The sequence below is a fragment of the Neodiprion pinetum genome, chromosome 3 (genome assembly GCF_021155775.2).
Source record: "Neodiprion pinetum isolate iyNeoPine1 chromosome 3, iyNeoPine1.2, whole genome shotgun sequence".
Lineage (NCBI taxonomy): Eukaryota > Metazoa > Arthropoda > Insecta > Hymenoptera > Diprionidae > Neodiprion > Neodiprion pinetum.
The window spans coordinates 4912716-4936581 of record NC_060234.1 but is presented as its reverse complement, the minus strand read 5'-3'; the positions used below and the strand labels follow the sequence as shown (position 1 = coordinate 4936581).

The window sequence follows — 23866 nt, the reverse complement described above, 5'->3', positions numbered from 1 at the left end:
GAGGATAGTTTTACCCGTAACTGTATATTTGTAAATAATATATCGCGACACTTCTTATTGTTAGCGTAGCTTTATTAATATATGGCTACCGATTTATAGCCCCGAAAGGGCAACGGCGCAAACTGAAGGATTATTACCATTGTATTAATGGATATGTAATACCTTCATTGTACACGGATATAATAAAGTGGGAAAAACCAGTACTCTTCTCATTTCTTCCGTAGCCTCGAAGCGATTAGGCGTTGTATGCTGTTTCGCCTTACCCGCTGCTTTAACACTCGCAATCAGATATCTGGATTTAACTGTTATATGTTGTATAAAACGGTTGGGGTAAGAAATTAAAAAAAAAAAATCCCAGCAGCTGCATTAAAATGTTTGGGTTAATTTAACCATTTCTTAATATATTATTGAACGGAAAAAAAGGAAAAAAACTACAACTTAAATGTTAAAGATACAACAAATTTTTTTTGTCGCATTCACCAACGGTAACGTGAATAATAACACAAATGTAAAATAGACACGCTGGGACGTTATGTTTAGTTAAATATTTTTAACAGTGATTGCCGTAAGTGTTTTTCGACATTTCTTAAGCCCTGCAGGATTTTTTTTCTATTTGGATAGCAGGTAAGATTGTGAAAAGATTACTCGTTTTTCAAAATCACGAAAAAGCATCGAAAATCGAATTTAAACAATGTTAATGTATACAGAAAACAGAAATTTTCATACCTCGGTATAATTATTCTCATTCGTTTCGACGATTCTTTATTCGTGCTTTTCAAATTTTTTAATTCCATCGAATAAACGGTGCTTCCAAGCAAACGTCTTGATATGTCGGATGCCTACTACCGAGGGGTAAAAATATCGTTAATTAAAACAGACTTAACGAGTTTTTCCGTAGTTAGATAACGTGGTAGGTCGGTTTTAACAACATTTGTGCCTCTAAGTGGTAGGCAATCCTATATACTGCGATGTTCATTCAGAAACACGCGTCACTTTGAATTCGATATTACGACCCATTTGTTTTTCAATCCCTCAACAACTTTGCCCACCACGGATTTTACGCGTATTCGACAATCGTTAACCACTCTGGCAAAAATCAGCAAATGGCGTCGTAAAGTAACTCGATATTTTGGGTGACTCGGTTGAAGATTGCATTTACTTTCGAAAGCATGTGTATTAAATATTTTTGAGGTCAAGGAACAAATGGTTATTTTTTCCGTGCATTCCGTTCACCAATTTTCGGCGTCATACAACAAAGTGTAATCTTTTTTTATTCGGAACGAATTTCACTTTTGAAAACCATTGAATAATAATATTTTAAACTCCAAATACGGAATTCCAAGAATTACAGAGTAATTTTTCTAACATACGCTATAGTTATACCGTAATATATAACAAACCATATTGACTTGGCAATTTTTAAAACCGCATATTTGAACTCAAGGATATTGTTATCCAACGTTTTTCAAAAAATTAAATTCACCCCAAGACAAAAAAAAAAAAAAAAAGATGTATTAACGCGTCTAAAAAATAGTTATTCATAGTGAAAATCGGATTATTCTTGACATCAAAAATATACTAAACGCATGCTTGGGAAAAATAAATATTTACGCGAGACAACAACGGTTAACCTCTTCCCGGTCAAATTTTGCACGTGTCCGTTCAAACTATGGAACGATAGCCGGAAAGTGGTTAACATTTCGAATACGAAAAATTGGCAAATTGACCGGAAGTTGCTGTAAACCTTGTCGCGCATTTCGGCGCCCTGCGCAAACTTGGGCTTTCGGTGTTCCTCGGATCGGGACAAGTGTTGTTGTGACGTCGAGTATACGGAGTAAGATGGATCAGCCGCGAGATGAGCCTAGTTCAAAAAGAATTTCCCGAGTTCCTAGCTTGTACCAATTTCAAGTTGTATCCGAGCCCCTTTTCCTATCCCAACATCCTGCATTCGTCTCGTGCCATTCATCGTTCACAGTAAATGTAATGCGACGCTCAATGATCGATCGATCGTCGTTCTAAGCGTTTCTCTGACTGTAAACGACTCGGGATCCAAAGAAAAATACATACGCAAAGAGCAAAAAATAAATTTCTGCGCAAAAAATTTCTCCCAAGAAACTGTAATAATATGCTTGTATTGTAATAAAGGAGGTTCGGAAATTTTATCGATGCATCTTTGGTACATTTTGTTGGGTTGGGTTACGTTAGGTTGGGTTTCTTGTGGCGGAAAATCGGTGACAAAAAATTTGTAAGGAATTTATTAAATAAATAAATAAAGAAAAAAAAAAAAAAATTAGCCTTAGCTTTTTCCATCGATCAGTTTTAAACGATTTTTCGTATCCTTGTTTCACAGTTTTTTTGTCTCTATTTCCTCCTACATCTACACTTTCCCAGCTAAATTACGACTGTAAATGATGAATATGGATCGTTGATCCGATTTTGAAGGCGAAGTAAACTTTTACGACCATCAAAATCCTGCGAACCGAAACGCGTGTTCGAACGATTATTATCGAGAATGCGAATCGCGTTAATTGTGAGCGAGTTTCGTGCGTATTTCACAGCATAATGCAAAAATCTTCACGTGATAAAGTTTCAATCGAATCAACCAGTTTACAGTCAAGTTTTAACTTTCAAGTCCAGCTACCTGCCTGCGGAACGAGCGACTGAATCAAAAGAGAAGAAGTTGAAGAAGAAAGATTGAAATTAAATTTCAAGTGTAATTCGAAACGAAAACGTTAATTGAACAAAATGTCCAAAGAATGTGTCGAAAAATGGCGAAATTCTAGAATCAATCGACTCGTAATTTGTGAAAAAAAATAAAATAAATAAATAAATAAAAATAAAATAAACAGAGACCAGTAAAAAAATGTTCGCAACTCGGAAATATACTTTGGGAGACATTCGAATGTAAAATTAAAATGGTAGAATAACAGAGCTGCAGTCTTGCTAATTAATTTCTAACTGTCGACTTCTTCGTTGCAATAAGTTGAGGTATCTTTGAGGCGTTGATTTTTGTGGTGTGAAACTAAATACCCAAAGAAGAGAATAATAATGAGTAAAGGGGGTTTCAGAGGCGACTTATGAAAAATCCCGTTACTCGTCAGCAATATAAAGATTGACCTGGAACGACTCGGGTGATTAAGTCCTTTGACTACATTCAGTCTCGAGACGATCAGGCGTTACTCAACGAGCAGGTTCTACAGAGCCGGATTACGGTTTTACCGTAAACGTCCTGAGGAACACGAGCTTGATCCTTAAAACTCGTCAGTTTGAAACTTGGAATTGCCAAAGAGTGGTAAAAGTCAAGTCAAAGTATTTTTCCTTTTTCTTCATTCATTGGTTGGATAAGAGTTCTGTTGCCAAAAAGTTATACTAATTTTGTATTACGATTCAACGTTTTTCAAATTATTATATTCGTAAGTTACGAAAATCGCATTTTTATTTTATTTTTTTTTAATTTTGTTTTTTTTTTTTTTTTTGGTATATATTACCATATTGGAACTGCCATCTTGCATTTAGAGAGTATCAAATTTTTACTTCAGATTCGTGATCAGCGACCAGTAAAAAAAAAAAAAAAAACCACCGAGTAACAAACTTCATGCCATATTATTGAGTCGAAAAATGTATAACTAAAAAACATATATGTATATACGTATATGAAAAGAAATTTTAAATACTTGAACGTTAATAAAATGTTCGTAGATATCGATGCTTCGTTTGAAAACGCTTCAAAATTGTTATAAATCTGCTAGCTCGATAGTTAATTTTACCCAGAACAAGTTATTTTTCTTTTTTTACACAAATTTAGTGAATGACTTCCCTTCGTTAACTTCTCCCCGTTGAATATCCAATTTTAATACAACATTTCGCCGTTATCGGTTATAAAATTAATAAAAACTGTTTCATCGCTTTTAACGATCATCGTAGGATGACTCTGCCAAGTTTCAGAGTCGTCGTGAGTAAATTATAAATAAAAAATGATTATCGATCCCCTACTCTCGCGAATGAAATTCGATCGAGTTCCGGGTCCGATCCAGAACATGTCCACCAAATTTCAAAGTCCTCGGATGTTTCCGCACCTAGAAACCGAATCAATTAATTAGCCTACAATTAATAAACAATAATCTGCTGTACAACCAAGTTCGTCGCTTTATTCAATTTTTTCATCATTTCTTTTCTATGTGCACATAGAAAAGTAATTACGATGGGAAAGAAATGATGAAAAAATGTCAGGTCCAATTACTCGTTTAATTAAATCTATTGCAAACGTAATTGTGATGAATGAAAGATTATCATTATTATTATTATTATTATTACTCAAGTACCGACGCCTGCCCATTTCCGTGTTTGGCTGCCAGCTTCGGCGTGGTTGAAAAATTGAAATAAAGAAGAGTGAAAAAGGTGAGAAAGGTCAGGATTTGAACACGGCGACGGAGTCATGGATACCTATAGAAGTTGTTGCCTGCTTGTATGTTTTCTCAATTCGCGACGCCCGAAGGTTGACGAAGGCTTCGATAATACAAGAGCCGGCGAGCTACGAGTTAATTCTGACCGACGGAACGGATAAACATAAATTGGATTCACACGGGTCGATCATTATTCGTAAAACACAAACGTGTCGATGACTAAACACGATAAGGACGAAATAGCAGGAAATTACATGCAAATTAAACGAAATAAAATTTGGTTTGGTTGAGTGAAATTAAATAAAATAAAAGAGCGTTGAAAAATAATTTTACTTCGTTTCTTTTTTGTCGTTGGCATTATGGCTTTTGGTTATTAAACTATGGGAAAATAGGCAAGATGTGTAAAATTTTTTAAGCGTACCAGAGTCTAGAGATCTCTGTGCCGAAAGAAACGACAAGCCGGCAGATATTAAAATCGAATTTCAAAACACCAGAGCTTAAACTGAACGACGAACGTTCCACTTCTTAAAATTTTCATATCTTAGCTTTGTAGCGTTCGAATTCACTCTGATTCATTTCTAAAATATTCTTTAATTCGTGATCCCTTTTATTGTCGCAAACGACACTTTCGAAGATTTAATTTCGTTCGAACCTTTTCTTCGTTTTTCTCAACTTCCAATACAGTCGTTGAGTCCTATTTTAAATAATTCGATAAACTTCCGTCTAGGTTTCGTAAAAATCTGGATTCAAAACACTCTCCGCGTTTTATCAAGCGACCGCTGTATCCGAGGTCAGGGTGATAAGGGGTTATATTTCACGTTCAAAACAGCGAACATAAAGTGAAGAACCGACTCGACGCGATTACGATACAAGTGAAGTATATTTATGAAAGAGGGTGAGAAACTGGAGAGTCGCATTTAGCGTTGGCGGATGAAGAGCTGCTCTGGACGGCGATCGTTTCGATGGACAAAGCGAATGAGGAGAGCGGAGTCGAGGACATAATAAGATAGAAGAGGAGAGATATCAATAGCGGGCTGTATGGGATCAATGGATCAATTGAATGAACCCCGAAGTAGTATTCTGGGTCCGAGTCACGTGGGGTACGCGGACAGCGCGCCTTTCAAAGCCCGAGAAAGATGGAGAGAAAGAGAGAGAAATAGAGAGAGAGAGAGAGAGAGAGAGAGAGAAGATTTATTATGCCCATGGAAATGTTGGACAAAATGCAGAACACGCGAGTAAAGTAGTAACGTGAAATAAAAAGAGGTGAAACGTAAACGACATCGAAGGTATGAATACGTATAAAGAAAAAGTAGAATATGTTAACGTAATTGAGGAAGATGACGAGTGCGAATAGAATAAAGTAATATTAAAGTATAATGGGAGAGAAATTAGATGGGAAAGTAAATAAATGAATGAATGAAAAAATAAAAACAAATTAAAATAGAGAAAGAGAGAACGGAATATGACAGTTCGTCGAAATTACCCGTGCAGGGAATTTCGGGCAAGGCGGAAAGTAGAGTTGAAGAAATGAATTTTTGATCTTTAATCTTTAATAGTAACGTCCACGACAATATTGGACAATCCGGAAATATCAGTCTAACAAATATGAAAATAAAAATATAAAAAAAGACAGCGATCAGAGTAAGATTAAAACGTGACAACAGGCACGGAGATAAGAACAAGAGAAAATTTCATTCAAAACTGGAGGAAACGACGGACGCGTGACGGTTTTTGATGTGGAACAAAAAAAAAAAAAACATCTATGTCAACTATATTTTTTAATAACTATTTAGCAGATTTTAGTCTGCACACAGTTGTTTTCACTGTTTCTAGAATAAATTCTACTAAGTATACTTTATCAGAAAAAAATCTGACTAGTCTCGCTTTTCGTGCAGTTTTGCAGTTGACGACTTTAAAATCAATACAAAAAATTGAAATTAAGGTTAAAAAGGAAAAACAAAAGAAGGAGATAAAAACGGATAAAAGTAAGTAGAACAGAAAAATAAGCAAAAAGTAAGAATAGAATAATAAATAAGAAAAATAATTATCAAGTTAATAAATAATAAATAAATAAGAGAAAGAGAGAAATGTCTCTCTCTTTCTCCTCGGCCTCTCCACTGGGACAAAATTTCGTTTGTTACAGTAATTAGAAAAATTCGGAAAAACAGATATCGTTAAAAAAAAAAACTATTTGAATATTGTTCGAATTACGAAAAAAGAGGAACGCGTAACCATTTCGCGCTATCGTCGATCCTTTTTTGGTAATTGCAACGCAAAATCAGTTTATGAGGTTTGCTCTACTCTTTTACTTAAACAAGGCTTCAGCGTCAATTTATTCTTGCACAGGCATTAAATTTTCGCAACAGTTGCAAGAAAGTCTAGTAACAGTGATCGTAATGAGAAAGAATAGTCACGTATACTTGACTTTCCTTAACTTTCCTTAACTTGACTTGAAAAATGAAACTAATTAAGGACTGAGCGGTACCTGGAACTAAAAATTTCTGTCAGTGTTGAACGTTGCAATGAACCATCGGCTGGATAATAGGACTCCGCCCACCCCCACTTCGCTTCGGTTTGCAGGTTAGGTATTGGTTCAAAGTAGCGTATACATTGGCCCGGTATTATTTATGCTTGTAGGCTGCAGCTTTGCCGAAATGCCAAACTGTCAAAGTTGAGAAGCGACCATGTCAAAATTCCATGTGTCACCGACTTCGCCTAATCCCACCCCTCCTCTTCCGTTACCTGAGTTAAGTCTACTCTGATTGTATGAATTTTGCTCGCATTTCAATAATCCCAATTTTGTTCCGAAATTACAACTTTAACGATTTATTATCGTTATTACCATAACCATTGTCTCATTGTGGAGATTATTGCTCTTATCTTTTACCCAAATGCACACGAAACAAAAACCAAGAGAATTGAGTGTGGAATATAAAAGCCGGCGAAAAGTTTGAGTACAGCGCTTGAAATTTCTTGCTGCAGTAAAGGTTAGATAGCGGAGTCAAAAATAAAGATAACATGGAGGACAAATTTACCTCTATTTTTCTTTTTTAGAAAATTCTCTCCTTTTTTTTCAACACGGCTGTTTTTCGGCTATTTTTTGACCACCGGTAAATTAGCCGAAGAACGGCCGTATTCGAAAATACGTACCGGGGCCAGAAAAAAATGTAGAAAATTTTCTAAAAAAAGAAAAATAAAGACCAATTTATCCTCTTCAACATGCCGGTCGAAACGTTTGATCATCTTTATTTTTCAGCCCGTTATCTAATTTTTAGTGCGGCAAGAAATTTCGACCGGTGCGCCCAAACTTTTGAAAATATTGTAACCATCGGTAAGGTTTTTTTTTTCCTTCTTTTTCTCAAATTCTATATAGCTGTATTCGGTATTTTCCTGGATATCGATTTTTCAGTATAAAGTCGAATGTCGCAATTCTTCAAAAATTTTCTTACTTCGCAATTTTTCCAATGAAATGTCGAAATAATTCCGCACGCAGAAATCCTGCACAGGGAACCAAATTTTTCGTAAAATTTTCAATCTGACGATTAATTATCAAATTTTGCTATTGATTTTAAATATTAACTAAATCAGTGCAAATTTCTCAACTAACAAATATTTCATACTGCCGAAAATTGTACAAAAATCTCATTCTGTACCTTAGTCGTGATCTAACGCGTCTCAATTCCAGAACCTGAATTCACTTCCAATTCCGTTAATGAAAAATTCTCGAAAAGTTTGTGAATAAAAAAATGACCTGCCAAAAAAAAAAAAAAATAAATCTCGCTTAGCTAATTACTAAAATATTGAAAAAACAAACGAAATTGGCGAGATCGACATGCGGTACCTTTATACTTGTAAGTTTCCAATAACGCCGAGTGCAAAAATTAACGAAAGTTTTGAAGAAATTTTACGAATCGATGTGAACGAATATGAAAAAAAGAAACAAGTAACACGTCCACACATATATGTATATCCGTTTCGCAGGGTGACCGCAAAAAGTGAATTCAATTAATAAAGCCCCTGCAGATGTCAAGTGGTGGGCATTAGTTCAACCAAATCTATGCATCCGTACGTGAGGGGGGTTTGAAAAATCCCGATCACAGTTGTATCGTTCGAAACACCAAGGAGGGTGTCGTAAAGCACCCCTGGCAGTAAGTCTGTATGGCAGGGTATTTGGCGTAGCCGGTTACCCGGCCTTCCGCAGAGGGGTGAATTAATAGTGGACAAAGGACACGAGGAATATCGTAGCGCCTACGGCAGGCCTCCACGAGCGCCTCCCCAAGCCCTTGGAAACCCCACCCCGTACCCTCTGGAATAGAAGCGATTCGACAGAAGTGTGTCCTCGAAGGGCGGCGTCAGTCCCCCACCCCTGTTAAAATAAGAAGGGGGAAAATAGCAGCGGACTAGACGCCTCCGAACCTTGGGGTTTATATCTTCCCTGCATAGAATCGGATCCTCAGTATCGACGAAAGTTTGGAAAAGACAAGTAGTTAGTGACCAAGTGACTCGCGTCAAATCCAGTTGGACAGAATCGGCTCTTCGGTATCACCGAGAGTTTGGAAGAGCGCGACAGTTGGCAAGGAATCGAATCGGTGAGGTTCTTGTCGAGAGGCAACAAGATGGATGGAAACCCAAAAGTAGACCACATCTTCCGTCCGTGGGACGTAGAGTGTAAAACCGAGACGTCGCCGATCCAAGTGAACGTCAAGTGCGACCTGATAAATTGTAACCAAGTTCTCCCCTCGCCGTCAAGTTCCGTTTCCGTTTCCGGGAGAAGTTCCAGTGCCACCGTCGAGAGCAATGGTTCCCAAGGTCGAGAGAACGACAATCTTACGAAGCTGTCGAGCCTCGTCGATCGGACGATCCCAAGCACATCGACAACCGATGGTTCCGTTGACGCCAGCAGTGAAATCATATATTTCCCAAACAGTTTCTCCATCCACGATCACCGGTCAGCATCGTGCTCGGCTTTCGATCCAGCACATCCGGCCAATTACCCTTCGGGATCCTTCCCGTTTCCCAGTGGCAATGGACCCTGCCTTGACCACCAGAAACTCATCGCTTGGCAGGAACATGTCGCGGCATACAAGCGATTGGAGTATCAAAGAAGATTAGCTATCGAAGAGGCAGCGAGGGCGCTACAACATCACGAGACTCTTGTTAAACAGAGCAAGAAACTAAGGCCGAAGAAGTTTCCTTGTCCCCACTGTAACGTCGCGTTCAGTAACAACGGTCAACTCAAAGGACACGTCCGGATACACACAGGTGAGTTTCGAAACACTTTTTTTCGATAGGTACCATAACGATCGGTCAACTTTTTTCCAAGACTCTTACTTTCGGCAGTTACGTACTTACTTCTCACTTACAACATACACTTGTCGGCTGTATTCTGAACATGCTGAACGAGCCTTATCCTTTTGTGAAGTGTTCGGTAGACCAGAAGAGTCAAAGTCATGAAAGACCCTTGAATCCCGATTTAAATCCTAAAGAAATAAACTTTCGGTTCACCCATCGAGAACCTTAGTTGGTCAGACCTCGAGTAATCATGGAATTGAAAACAAAATGCAGAATCTATTGGTAGTGTTCGTTGATAGATTGAACGATTCGATCGCTGAGGTTTTTATATCTCCGATCTTGACCGTTCAGCACAAGTTTTAGTTTGCGAGTCAAACTTGATCGATATGAACTTGAGAAACACATTCCGGTCCGTTTTCCTCATCGAGACCAAGTTCGAGCATCGATTTCATCGAACACTGGTTCGATCTCTGACAAGTTTCGCTTGCCTATTATTTATCGTTTATTTTCTTTTTGTTTTTCTATCGACAGGAGAGCGTCCGTTCAAGTGCGACGAGGAAAATTGCGGCAAGACTTTCACAAGAAACGAAGAGCTGACGCGTCATAAACGCATTCACAGCGGTTTGCGACCGTACGCTTGTGAGTCTTGCCGCAAGAGGTTTGGTCGAAAAGATCACCTCAAAAAACACACCAGGACGCACGAGACGAGGGGACCAGCCGTATACATTCCGGTACCGGGTGCATTGGCGTTTCCGCCCGAACATCCGGTCTATCCCTTCTACTACGGGATGTAGTGAGACCGGTCGCCTAGTTTTCAAAGGTAATCCATTATTCGAGCTCTGATAACCTGATCTCAAAGTAAAAGCCATCCAGCCGGAGCCGAAGGATTCGAGTATTGCAAAATTTTCAAGAGTCTCTAGACGAGACGAAGGGAGAGTCCTCGAAACATCAACGAGACTGGATTTCGCGACGACTGATTTTTTGATATAAATTAGAATTTAAACAGGAGAAACAATATTTTTTATACACATGTACACCAGTGATAAATTCCACAATGTAATTAGATGTGAGTTATAATATTTAATTATTATACATTTGCATACTAAGGTTAGCTTGACATAACTTTAGAATGACCGATCGCCAAGGTTTCGATCAGCAAAATTGACATCAGCGAATAACCGTCCAAATGGAACAAGCGGTTCATTTTCATCCAAATTCGTTATATCCAAAAATATGTGATATGTAAATAGGCAGTATTCGTACGCGTTAATGTGCAATTTGTAAATAACAATTTCGCACATAAATCAATCGAATACTATATATCTTGCATTACTGCGTATGTGATAATAAAAAATAGGTAATGCTAGTGTGCGTGATTGTAAAAAATTGTAAATAACAATTGTATATACACTAAAATGAAGAGATATTTTACGTAGACGCGATTTTTACCGAATGATGAGAGAGAAGAGACAAACAAATCAGATTCTATTAATGTCAATAAAAACAAGATTATTTTATTCGAATAAAGTGTTCTTTCAATTCGACTGAATCCACCATTTATCCGGTTTTTATTCTTCACTAAATTTCCTCAACCTCCATGTTCTTCATTCCGATTCATCTAACATTCGTAAGTTAATTCAGGGTAAATTGAAAGCAAATTTAAATTTTAACGGACAAATACACATCATCGAGTATCCATGATTTTTTTTCAACTTCGGTTATCATGTTAAAGATTTCAATAAATATGAATGACAGATCGTTTTTTTTTTTTTACATTCTAAACCTGTATTCAGAAACTATTGAAGGTTATTCACAGAGTTTCGTTGTAGCAATTCAGCAATTCACAAGTAAAGAGAACAATTATTTTTTATTACCAACGATTGAAACTTTCGCCATATCGTGAGTCGTAAAAATTGTCTACAATGATTCGTACCGTGATAGGTAATTCGAGGGAAAAATGAATTCAAAAATCGTTTAAATTTCCGAATACCTAATCAAACTTTGGTATAAACTTTCGACGATTCGATCCTGTCTCCAGAAAAAAAATTTGGCATTTTCCATTGGCAACGAGACGCTGGCCAGCTCAAAAAAAAAAAAGAAACAAAAAAAAGATACAAAATAATCTCTCAAAGTATTAAATAATGCGTATGAAAATTGAATCAACCGAATGTGTTTACATTCTTAAAGATGCGTTAAAATTTAGTATCGCAATATTGTGCGATTCGTGAATAAAACGTTAGCAACTCGTAAACGAAGTTGTCAAATTGCGGAACAAGCGCAGCTCGAGCGTTAATTCAAGTTGCACGATATTTTAAAGAAGCACAGAGAAACGGAAGTATCCACCATTTTCCTCTCGATTGAGTTAAACATGGCGCCGAGGGCGATTCCCCCGCGTGATCAGGGAAGCCTTCTCCGTTCAATTACGTCCCCTGGATACGAAGGGTGCGCGCCCCAATTGAGTCGGGAGGCAAAAGCGGTTGTTCACAGCCACCGCAAAACTTAATACCTGCATTCATTTGTACGTGTGTGGATCACGGATACTTTCCCGCGTTTTTTTCCGCCTCTTATTATTCCTTTTTTTTTTCTATCCATCCCTCTTCTCCTCTTCCATTCCGCGTACAGAAGCCCGGAACAAGGGGATGAGCCATGAGAGGATATGAATGTTACGGTCGATTCTGGGGTTGCTTTTTATTTCTTTTTTTCTCTCTCTTTCTCTCTCTCTCCCTCTCTCTCCAAAACTTGCCGAGGCAATATGGGGCGTAATCTTCTCATGCGACACTTGAAATAATTCACGTGTCAGACGCACACGCGTGTAATCGGAATATTTTTATTCAAACTCGAAATTCTTTCTCATCCATTTTAACGAATTTATTTCTCGATAAGAAAGAAAAATTCTTTCGGGTGATTTCTTCTTTTTTTTAACCTTTCGAAAGTGTGAAAAGTGTATGCGAAACGCGGCGAAAAAAAAAAAGTATTTTTTTTTTTTTTTCTCACTCATGAGCAAAGGTTCGAAACAGTTGTCAAAAATTGTTTTTGATATAATCAAATAAATTATTCATTCCTATGGAGTACAAAAATTGATGTTTCATGAAACTCGGAAATTTCCTGCAAAGTGCGAAGACGAAAAAACCAAAAATATCTGTTCATTGTTAAATTATTATTCTTAAAAATAACTTTGCATAAAATCGTTATTGCGAATAACTCTCGTCGAAAGAATTAAAGTATATCAGCAACAAATGCTCGAGAAAAAATTAGAAACTTGTAAGGGGAATGAATCGAAGATCGGGAAAAGTCAGAAAACAACGTGCTGTAGGATACTCAGAAAAAAAAAAAGAAAAAAAAAAACGTCTACAAGTCAGATATCGATTAAATTTGAAATTCGGGTCCGGAAATACTGGCCCAAATACTTTTGCGAGATTGAAAAACCTGCGGGATAGTATAAAATATGGGTGAGCTACCGGTATAATGGTTAACGATGAAAGATCTGTGCAGATTCTCACACTTGCGTCAGTATAATCGAATAAAGTCCCGCTGTTAAGCGTCCCGCTGAGAGAGAGAGAAAGAGAGAGAGAAAGATGGAGTGAGAGTTGCTGCAGGGCTGCGTGCTGACACCCCCCCACTGGGGGATGAAAGATACACCCCTAGAGTGGGCATAAGTTCTGTTAAAAGTCCTCAGTAAACATTTTCAACGACTTCGGTGTAAACACGAACAATTGTTCTCTCCATAGCCAATATACCTCCAAAAGTGTCAAAATATTGACAGAACACTGTGTTTTTCAGTTAGAGTTGAGCTAAAAAAAAAAAGAAAAAGATGACATAGACGGAGAAAAACGCGAGGAATCAATCCGGAAAATGAAATTGGTACATCGACAACCTTGAAAGAATTAGGCAATTTAATCATCATGAAGTTTTTCGGTTTGGATCGAGTTCAAAAAGGTAAAAAAAACGTATCGCGTGTCCAATGACGTGATGAAGCATGCACCAAAAATGCAAATTTGATGGTAAAAGCGTGTATAACTTTTTTTTTTTTTTGTGGTATTCGCTACAAAAGCATTTTGAACGTGATTATTTTTTACAAGGTTCGTGATGAAAGGTCACAACCGACGGTATATAAGACCTTAAAATTGCTGATTGGTCCATTTTCAATTTCAACATTTTTTAACGTATGCTCGGGTTTTAAGCATGAATACAAAGGGAGAAAAATACGCCTTTCTTTACGCTTACGCGTGGTAAAAGGTCGTATAATAGCGCATACATACTTTTATCATTAGGCATGCGATACGAACGACATTGAGACCTCCGACTTTTCAGCCTATGCACGACTTTGTATCCGCGCCAATGGCGTCAGAAGTTACCCAGCAGTTGGGATTCCTTTTCCCCCGATTTCACCCCTGCCTATAATACGATTTACCCGATGGCTCGGGTCGACCATTTTACAACACCGAGTCACAGCAATTCACTTTGAAAATACTAAACGATCGTTCCAACTCGGGATTAGAAGAAGTTTGCTTAACACCAGGATTACCTGCAGGTATGTCTTTATACTCTTCAAGTACACATCAGGGTTTGGATGTTTAGTGGAATAGCAAAAGGGTCTGAAATTTGATGGACCCAAAATAACGGGAAAAGAAACCGGTTTGGTTATTATACCTATTATATTTTTCTCTCAAACGTTTGGATATCAGGTTAAACCGTTGGACAGATTATTTGTTTACAGAAGTAAGACGTTGGACGAAACATTCGAACATTGAATGAAAAATAAAAACGTCGATATTGAGGAATGACTGAAGTGAGTTGCATTTCGCCCCCTTCACCAGCAACCGGAAAGTGTTTACCGTTTGTGCAAGAGCATTGCATTGATACATTATATATAACAGAGGGTAAGAATCGTCCATAGAAAAGTATTTTGGAAAGAGTCTAAGGTTATAAGGGAAGAAGAACACCCGCCGAGTACCGTTGACCGACTGATATATAGACGCATGGATACATCGAGTTTCCAGTGCTGCCGAACTGCTGGATAATAGATATTTCGCGTTACAATGCCAAGTTGCATCGTTGGAGCTCGAGTCACCAGCAAGAGCAGTCTCGTCAGCCACTATTAGGGCCTAAACGGTATTAAATGGAAGAATCGTCAAGACGTCAACGGACGACAATGAAGAAGGCGAAAGTAATTCTTATTCGAACCCGCCGCCCGCAGTGTGGCGACACAAAGCCAAAAACCAGCAAGTCTCTGATCGATGCATCCATGGCCATTTAACCATGGTGATCCAGTTATTTCGCGAGATGTCAGGTGATCTTCGATGCGGGAGAGAAAATCGGGTCAAAAAACAAAGTGCGCAAAGAGTGGAGTAGCATTAAGCACGTGATTCAAAAATAATTCTCCATTTTTTTCAGATTCTTATCTCAACTCTAACTCGTGCCCCAAAGAGGGTGGATTATATCTCCATTCAACATTTTCAGGGGCACATCGAATCTACCGAACGGATTTTTATGAAATTGTTGTTGGGGGGTTTTTTGGATCGCTGATTACGAATCCGAAATCGAAATGTGAAAGTTCAAAATGGCGGATCCGATATGGTGGACCAAAACCCAAAGCTGGGCAGAAAACCGTTAATCCATTAATCGGTAACTAACGAAGGTAACAAAATTGCTCTGATTTAACCTTTGAGTTGACCAAAACAATAATTAACGGTTTTCTTAACTTTCGTTAAATTGAAGTTCGTACGCTCGGCGAGTCGAATGGCTAATGAATTAATGCGAAGTGCGAGTGCGAATGTGATGCATACATAGCTGTTATACTAGGCATGCCGTGGGTTTAAAATTTTTTTTAAATATTCAACGATTATCGAAGTTGACTTTTTAAGTAGCGAGTTAATGAATGACGAAGTTAATTTTTAGATCAACTCTGACCAGCTTTGCGGTAAAACTCCAAAACTCACTTGATATTGTTATATTGGATCCACTATTTAAAATTAAAAAATTCTGAGTTCAGATTCGTAATCAGCGACCCACACAACCTCCCTAGACCAAATTTCATCCAAATTCGTTCGGTAGATTTGATGTCACTCTGAAAAGGTTGAACGGAATCCACCCTCTTTGGGTCACCGGTTAAAGTTGACATGAAAATCTGAAAAAATTACTGAAATTCAAAAATGATCTTTTCAAGGAGCACCTCAATTGTACATTCACTGTGCATACTTAACTAGCAAGTCTGTACAACATACTTTACATCACTAATCGGCATGCCATGTGTGTGAGACATTTGTCTACATATTGTTTCCTAACTACAGAGGCCTGGATAGGTTCTGCTGACACCATCAGTACAGGCGGAAGCAGGTCTACCGGTTTTGTATACCGGTCTACCGATGAAGTTGCCGGCAGGCCCGTAATCGCAAACCAGTCGAGTATGATATCCGCCACTCGTGTCACGGGCTCGTCCACATCCGATGAACGACGTGTTTCCCCAGACCATCTGCGTGTAGTGTCCCGTGGCTTCATTAAACCTGAGACGAAGGTGACGTGAGATTTTGAGATCTCGGTTTGACAGATGATCGGTTTTCTCTCGGAACAGACGCCGTGCAGAGATGGGGATCAGGCAAGAGAAGATCGGTCGGTAACTTACCGATAAACGTCAATGTCGTTCTTGCTGAACTGTCCAACTTCGTCGTACCAGCCCGCCACGAGGTTTTCGATTGGCGGATTCACGTTGTCACTGCTCCAGTAGTCCACAACGTTTTGACCGACGCGAAATCTTTCTACGAACAAGAATATCGTTCCGTCGCTGACTTTGAAACCGTATCCAAACTTTTCTGACAGTTATAATTCTTTTGCCGGGAAATCTCGTCGATTTATACAACAGTCTTCAGCTTACCGGTATCCCTGCAATCGTCGTGAGGAATCATAGCGCATTGATCAGCCCAGCGTTGAGCAATCGTTGCCAATTCGTCGTCCCATTTCTACATAAGAAAATGTGTATCGTGGTAAATTTATTGAAAGATTCTAAGCCCGATTGCAAGTGTCGTTAGTGAAAAATTATCTAGTTTCATCCGCTGCATTTTCAACCGAACATTTACCAACTCCTTCATGTCACTGGCGGGTGTCTGAGGTCCTGGATGTCCTCGAATTTCCTGACCACTGGCAACTCTCCGTCTAAGCTGATTATGGTGGGCAACGATTTCCGCTTCTTCGTCACGTGACAACGGTACCGAATCATAATTTCTGCACTGACTGGATGGACCGCTGTTCTACAGTGAATGTGAGAAAACAAATGGAAAAAATAAAAATAAAAATTAGGTGAACGGACGAGAAAAGGACTGAGATCACGACGTCGATACAGGCACAAGATTCACGACGAGAGATTTCGATTATCTAACATTGAATTCCCATCATTTGCTACAATTTCTCGAAAAGTTTAAACCGCTTGACCGAATGTCGAGGAGAAGAAGTGTAGCTTTGAAACGTACTAATATGTCACTACTACGGGGTTTTTCATCCTCTTTCAATTCTTTCTTACAGGATAGAGACAGAGCGTGTGCCGTTGGGTTCCGCACGTAGAAATCATACAATAGTCGGATGCAGCCCAGGAGGACTGATGGCAAAGCCAGGACGACAGGGTCAAGACGAAAAGGACGGCCGATGTTGAACAGGCAAACATTTCGCTACACTATTCGTAAAACAAGCGTCAGTAAAAGTTGATCAGCGACTGCCGTTAAAACTGTGCAATTCGCTTGCTACGAAGCTGTTTATAAAGATATACCTACGTGCAAATCGCACTTGTTTTCGCATATGTTTTCGATATTGTTCGACATAATCGTCAGCTCGCACAGCTGGTATCAGTACTGCGACTGGAAAAGAGACAATAAATCAGCGAGACAAATGTGACACTTGCAATTACGTATGATAATAAATTGGTATATATTTATTCTATGTGGTTTCTAGAAGCTAGCAGAATTCTAATTGTGTTTGACAGATGTACACAAAGACACGGGGAGTAAATAATTAAACCTTCGCTATCGGATCATTAAGACACAAAAACCTGGAATAAATAACAGATTCGCTTTCGGTTGATTCCTATATTTTCTATTATAATTTATTGAATTTAAGGAATCGAGTGACCTAATACTGACGGGTTCCGATATGAATACCGTGGAACCGGATAACCGTAAAAAAAAAAATATACTCATACTTCCAGCAATAATATTGGTAATAGTAATTATATGTTTATAAGTCGTATATCCTCGATTGAATTATGTGGTGCGAGTCGTAAATAAGTGACACCTTACATTAGGAAAAGCAATTTTACACGCGGTGCTCTGACGATGGATTCGCAGTGAGGTATCGTTTGCGAGAAAAAAGGTCTACATAATCGAAGGCGTGTACCATGTGACGTACAATTAGGGTAAATTCCAACCGAACTCTTGTTCTGCTTCGAGGCGGGAATATAGCTGACTATAGGTCAGCTTGGTATTTGTCATGCAAATATTATTGCAAGTTGTACATTTCACTGACGGCGTTACCTCAAGTCCGACTGAAACAAGCCATAAATCAATCGACCATAAACCCGACAAGTCCGTTATTCCAGATAATGAACGTCGTATAATGTGATTTAACTTTGAAATGTCTGGGCCCTCATCCCAAGACGGCCTCATCCGAAACTTCCTGGAGGTAGTGTTTCGCACCGAGTTGTAAATCATAGCTGATGTCAACATATAGTACCGGTATTTAAACAACATTCAAGGAACTTTCGATTTCGTCCATTGTTATGCATTCACGATTAAGAAAGAATACCAACGAAGTATGTTGAGGCCAAGCGACTTACAGATACGGGTAATCACTGTCATTGTCGTTAATATTCCACGGGTACGTTGACAGGTGAAATATCGTTTGTTGAATCGATTCCCTGATATACAGGGTGAGTCACTTAAAACGTCCAGAATGGGAGGAGCTCAGTTGACGGATTAGGCCGTAGCCCTCAGCCAATCTGGCATATGTTTAGTGTAGCGTCGAAAAGTCAATAGTGTTGTTATTGAAGTAAGGTTCGGAATCTACGTGCACGTCACCACTATGGATAAGAAACAATAATGACGTATGAGAACAAAGAAAAGACGATAGTACGAAATGTCAGCATTTAGGTTTGGACGTTTGATATTGTCACGGTGAAACGTTTCGCGACACTATTCGGAAAACAAGCGTTAGCAAAATTTGATCAACGACTACCGCTAAGAATGTGATGTTGGCCTTCTACGAAACCTTTTTGTAAAGACATGTCTACATGCAAATTGCACCTGTTTTCGTATACATTTTTGGTACCGCTGAATATCATCGTCAGTTTGGACAGCTGGTATCAGTCCCGCTATGTTTATGTAACGTAAATGTTTAATTTCTGTAATATGAAATAATTACATTTAATTAGGCGAAATAAGATAATTCGAAAAAAACATAAAGCAAACGCGACTAAGCTAGTCAAGAAAAAATGGTGGAATCAAAATTTTCGCTTCCTATATCGCGGATGGAATTGATCATCCAAAACGTGAAGCTTTTAACGCGCATATATCTGTTCACCTTGTAAAACACGTCGATTGATGTCTTTAGTATAGACAGATGATGGAAAACAGGTGTCCAAACTACTGTATCCAACAACATTATTATTTTAATACGACTCAACGTCATGTATGTCGATAAATTTTATAAAACTTATTAGTATCGTCATTCTCATTGTCCGCGTTACCATTCATGCTGGGTGAAAAATGAAGTATACATATTTATTTTTAACACGAGCCAAGACTCTGAAAACACTTGTTCAAACTGTGGAACTGTTGGGTCAAGTAAATGCGCAGTTTTTATTTTATACCGCTATCGTTTACAGGTTCAGGAAAAACACATCACACTGTGTTATAATTGAATATTGTTATTTGGGTTATCACGTGGATATGGTTACGACACCCAAGGTAAACGGTCTACGTCAAGTTACTGCAAACAGGGTCAAATTATCATTAATGTTTATCATGAGCTGTAATTCAATCGAAAATTTAAGTAAAATATATCAAGAACATGAATGGATTTCATCAAAATTGCAGCCGAGAGGTTCTTTTCCTACTTTCATCGTAATGTCGATTAAAATGGAAAAACGAAACATGCATATTTTTTTATTATGTCAACGGAAAAAAATTATTATTATTATTTTTTTTTTTTTTTTTCTCTCTCAAGTTCTGAAAAAAATTCATAGGCTGGAAAGCAGATCCAGGCCGACGATGAAGTTTACACAAGTTTTTGAACAGTTAGAAAGGAACATCATATGAAATTTTTGTCGAAAAAAATGATGCCCCTTTTGAGAAATTTCAAGAACTAATATTCTTTTAGCTTTCACGGACTTTCAGCGGCGTCGATAAATTTTTGCATAATTTCGCGTTGAATTTCACTTAAAACTGAAACTTTTTCATACGCAACTTTTTTTTTTTATACAATCAATACTTTTCGAGTAATACGTAACTACACTTCGGACTTTTCCGATTTCCGCCCATATTATAAACGAATGCTAACGTCTAAGAGTCGTCGAGTAAAAAATTTAAAAAAAAAATTACCAACACTCTCGACAAGTAACAGAAAGTTTTCACTAAGTTTAAACAATAAGTTAAAATAAACGCCTCTCTCTCTCTCTCTGGAGGAAGGGATTGTTAATACAGATCTTACCGCTTACTTAGAGTCAAAGTACTTTCAGGATCCGTATCGGTCGGGATCTCTTCAAGAGCAGATCACTCAGTCCGCCTTAAGTAAATGGACCGATGATGCTAAGAATATGCCATTATAACCGGATGATCACCCTTATTATGCCAATGCGACTTCCGAACAGCCTTCGGCACCATTTGTCATGCAAAGCTGTTAGGAAAATTAAAGGCTCATGGCCGAGCAGCTTCGACACTTCGAACGGTTCAGGGTGTATTTGAGCGATCCACGATAGGCGGTCAAGGGATCAGACCGGGATTATTTATCCTTTTGGGTTGATATTAAGCAAAGCTGGACAAAACCGGTCAAAGTTTGTACAAAAGATAAGTTCGTTAATCGTTAATTCGCTACTCAAAAAGTTAACTTCGATAATAGTTGAGGTGTTGAATGTTTTGAAAATTTTTTAAAATTTAAGGCAAGTTAACGTTATCCGTTAAAAGTTAGATATCCAAAAGTTTTACCGATGTTTAAATACACTGACGATGAGAGAAAAAAGTCGTTGAATCAACTAAATGTGCCTGTTCACGGCCCGCGAAATGAATATTTATTTGCGTCATTTCAAAATCTTTTGGCCTAACAAAATTTTTAGTTGATTCAAATGGTCCAACTAGATTGATATGTAATATATTCTATCGATATTTGTGGCGAACGCGGGAGAAAAGTGAACTTTTTCCCCCGTTTGTAAGAGAAATGAAATTTGCGGGAGAAAAGTAAACTTTTTTCCCCGCAAATGAGAGAATAAGGTTTAATTTTTTACCCCAGAAAAATTGAGAGGGAAAAATATTCCACTTTCGTCCCGCTTTTCAGGTCGAAAGAGTAAACATTACGGTTGAGTCGGGTATAAAATGAATATAAAAGTCGTTGAGACGTCAAAAGAACAAGAATGAAAACGGTTTCATAATTGAGACGGTATCATATAAAGAGCTCCCGAATAAACAAGGATATTGGTATGTAGGATAATATATTTTCATATGGATTACAAACATCTTTCTGCCTACATTCATGGAAAAAACGACCGTGCAAAATAAATACGCGATATTATATACACATAATAGATATTACATATTGAATAGAAAAATAATTTAAACAATCCCAATATTTTACACGAAGCATATAATTTCCTAAGCGAGGTACCGAGCTTTACCAACAGTGTAAACCTTTTGAGTGATGACATTTCCAGCAGGCCCGTAATTGCAGACAAATCTAGTGTGGTGAAATCCGCTGTCCATGTAACTCGATCTTCCACAACCAACGAACATCGTTTCCCCCCAAACGAGCTGACTGTAGTGTCCCCATGATGCATTGAATCTGACATTTTTTCAAAGGCAAAACTATAAGTTGATCCTACATTTATCCCCAGATAAACGAGCCCAGAACCGTCTTTAACGTACAATTTTAAAGTCAGCGTGGTTGGATCAAGTTTGTTTGTTGATAAGTAAAATGAAGAATGGTTAAAAAAAACTTTGAACTCTCAGAGACCACGTGTACGCATTGCATGTTGTTTTACTTTTTTTTTTTGCTTCAACAATTTCTCCCACATCATCCGTCGTTGTTATTTTTGTTTTTATTTGCTAAAACTAAGATTGGAGTCTATTTCGGAATTGTTAAATTTTCTCTCGTCAGAATTTCTTTCCAAGAGGGAACTTTGCGTAACGTAATGTCGAGTGCGGTAATAACTCTCAAACGTTGACCGGGGTCTGATTAACCCCCGTGTGAAATTTTCCACAGCTGTAAGTGAGTAGGATTAATATAAACTACGAAAGACTCACCTAAACGCAGCAACATCGCGACTGTCAAATAATTGGACCTCGTCGTACCAAGCCTCGATGAATGGTACGAGAGACGGACTTCTGCTAGACGTTGTCCAGTGCTTCATGACGTTTTGACCGACGCGAAATCTTTCTAAATCGAGAAGAAAAAAAAAAAAAAACCGACACCCCGCCGCAAAAGATTTTAATGAAGACGTTGATTAATTTTACGTTTATCTCAATCTTACCGACATTCCTGCACGTGTCGTGAGGATTTATCGTGCACTGATCAGCCCAACGTTGAGCAATCTGTGCCAATTCCTCGTCCCATCTCTACGGAAATACGAGAGTAATAATAAATTGATATGATCAATCGTTTTTCGATACTACAAGCGCCAGCGTAATGAACGGAAGAGAATTTACCAGCCAATTCATGTCGCTGGCTGGAGGCTGGGGTCCAGGATTACCACGAGGTTCTTCCCCTCTGGCAACTTTCTGTCTTAGTTCGTTATGCTTGTTGAGGATTGACATCTTCTCGTAATACGTCAACGGAACTGGCTTCGAATTAGGGCAACGACTGGACGCTCCGTTTTGCTATGCGCAATGAAATAAAATATACATCCACTCTGATACTTCCCATTCAATTTTAATGATGAACCTCAGCTGGCAAACCGGGTTACAAGATGACGCCAGACGATTCGCAAATGACGCATCTTTTACTCTTAGGTTGAAGAAAAAGTGCATCGTCAATTTTTTACTAAAATACATCGCTTCGATTCTTAAAAGAAAATTCTCTTTCTTCACCGACCACGACTATCAAACGATTCTTATACTTGACGTATATAGTACATCTCGAGTACATACAGTAAGAATATCAGATTTTTAAATTGAAAATTTGAAAAGTTATGATTTTTTTTTTTTGTGAAAATATTAAATTTTTCGATTTCTCGAGGTTTTCAATTTTTTCTTTCTTTCTTATTTTAATTGTTGTTCTTTTTCTCAAAATGACCTGTGCTATCTTTTGAAACACAGTTTGAAGAGTCTCTGGTAATTTTTGAAAATTCAAACAACCAGCAGATTACTCGTGATATTCATTTTAGTGGTTGGGTTCTTTTTTATTCTGATGGTGATGTGTGCCAGCTAAGGGATGAATTTTATCCAACAAATCAAGATACGCGGTTCACCAAATTGAGGGTAAGATTGCTGCACCAGCAATAAAATTTCAAGCCACTTTCCCCGTTGATGAATAGAGACTGAAATAAAATGACCGAGCTCGGAATAAGTAAGTGTTTTTTCTTACGGGATAAAGGCACATCGTCTGCTGTCCCGGTGCACATGAAGAAATTCTGCAATAATTGCCTGCAGCCCCGACTAACCGATAAAAGCACCATGAAGACATAATAAGAAGAATCAGGGTGAATCGTGATCTTGAAAAGACGTCCATTTCGCGTTGAGATGTACGAAAAACTAGACAAACATAGATTTCGAGATCTTAAAAGAAATTTTCTACTACTCTCAATGGTACAATTAATATGAACGATATTGAGACTGAATCGATTACCGATGAGCGGCTCGTTTTATAAAGTACTAAGCGGGCAAATAAATGTACAAGATACCCTAATTAATTGTCATTTTGGGTCAGGGTGAAACAATTAACATCTGTTCAAGCTGATCTTGCCCTTCGTGTCTCACATCAAACCT

At 38.2% G+C, this 23866-nt stretch overlaps 2 protein-coding genes across 3 annotated transcripts; both read right to left on the bottom strand.

The window, feature by feature from the left end:
* Window positions 1-14331: 14331 nt before the first annotated feature.
* Window positions 14332-17421, bottom strand: LOC124214670 (venom allergen 5-like). Of its 2 annotated transcripts, XR_006882181.2 has the most exons (6): window positions 17209-17421; window positions 16769-16939; window positions 16567-16651; window positions 16318-16450; window positions 15920-16198; window positions 14332-15822 (listed from the first exon to the last, which is right to left on the bottom strand). XR_006882181.2 is itself a non-coding variant. In XM_046617201.2 (5 exons), the coding sequence occupies exons 1-5, from the start codon at window positions 17347-17349 to the stop codon at window positions 15976-15978; spliced, it is 753 nt and encodes a 250-aa protein (XP_046473157.1). In that variant the 5' UTR covers window positions 17350-17421; the 3' UTR covers window positions 15836-15975. The 2 variants fall into 2 exon arrangements, 1 of the variants encoding a protein (XP_046473157.1); XM_046617201.2 differs by lacking the exon at window positions 14332-15822 and having other exon boundaries at window positions 15836-16198.
* Window positions 17422-21538: 4117 nt separating this feature from the next.
* Window positions 21539-23510, bottom strand: LOC124215640 (venom allergen 3-like). The gene is made up of 5 exons (XM_046619259.2): window positions 23466-23510; window positions 22589-22759; window positions 22414-22498; window positions 22187-22319; window positions 21539-21725 (listed from the first exon to the last, which is right to left on the bottom strand). The coding sequence occupies exons 1-5, from the start codon at window positions 23478-23480 to the stop codon at window positions 21539-21541; spliced, it is 591 nt and encodes a 196-aa protein (XP_046475215.1). The 5' UTR covers window positions 23481-23510.
* Between the last annotated feature and the right edge of the window lie 356 nt (window positions 23511-23866).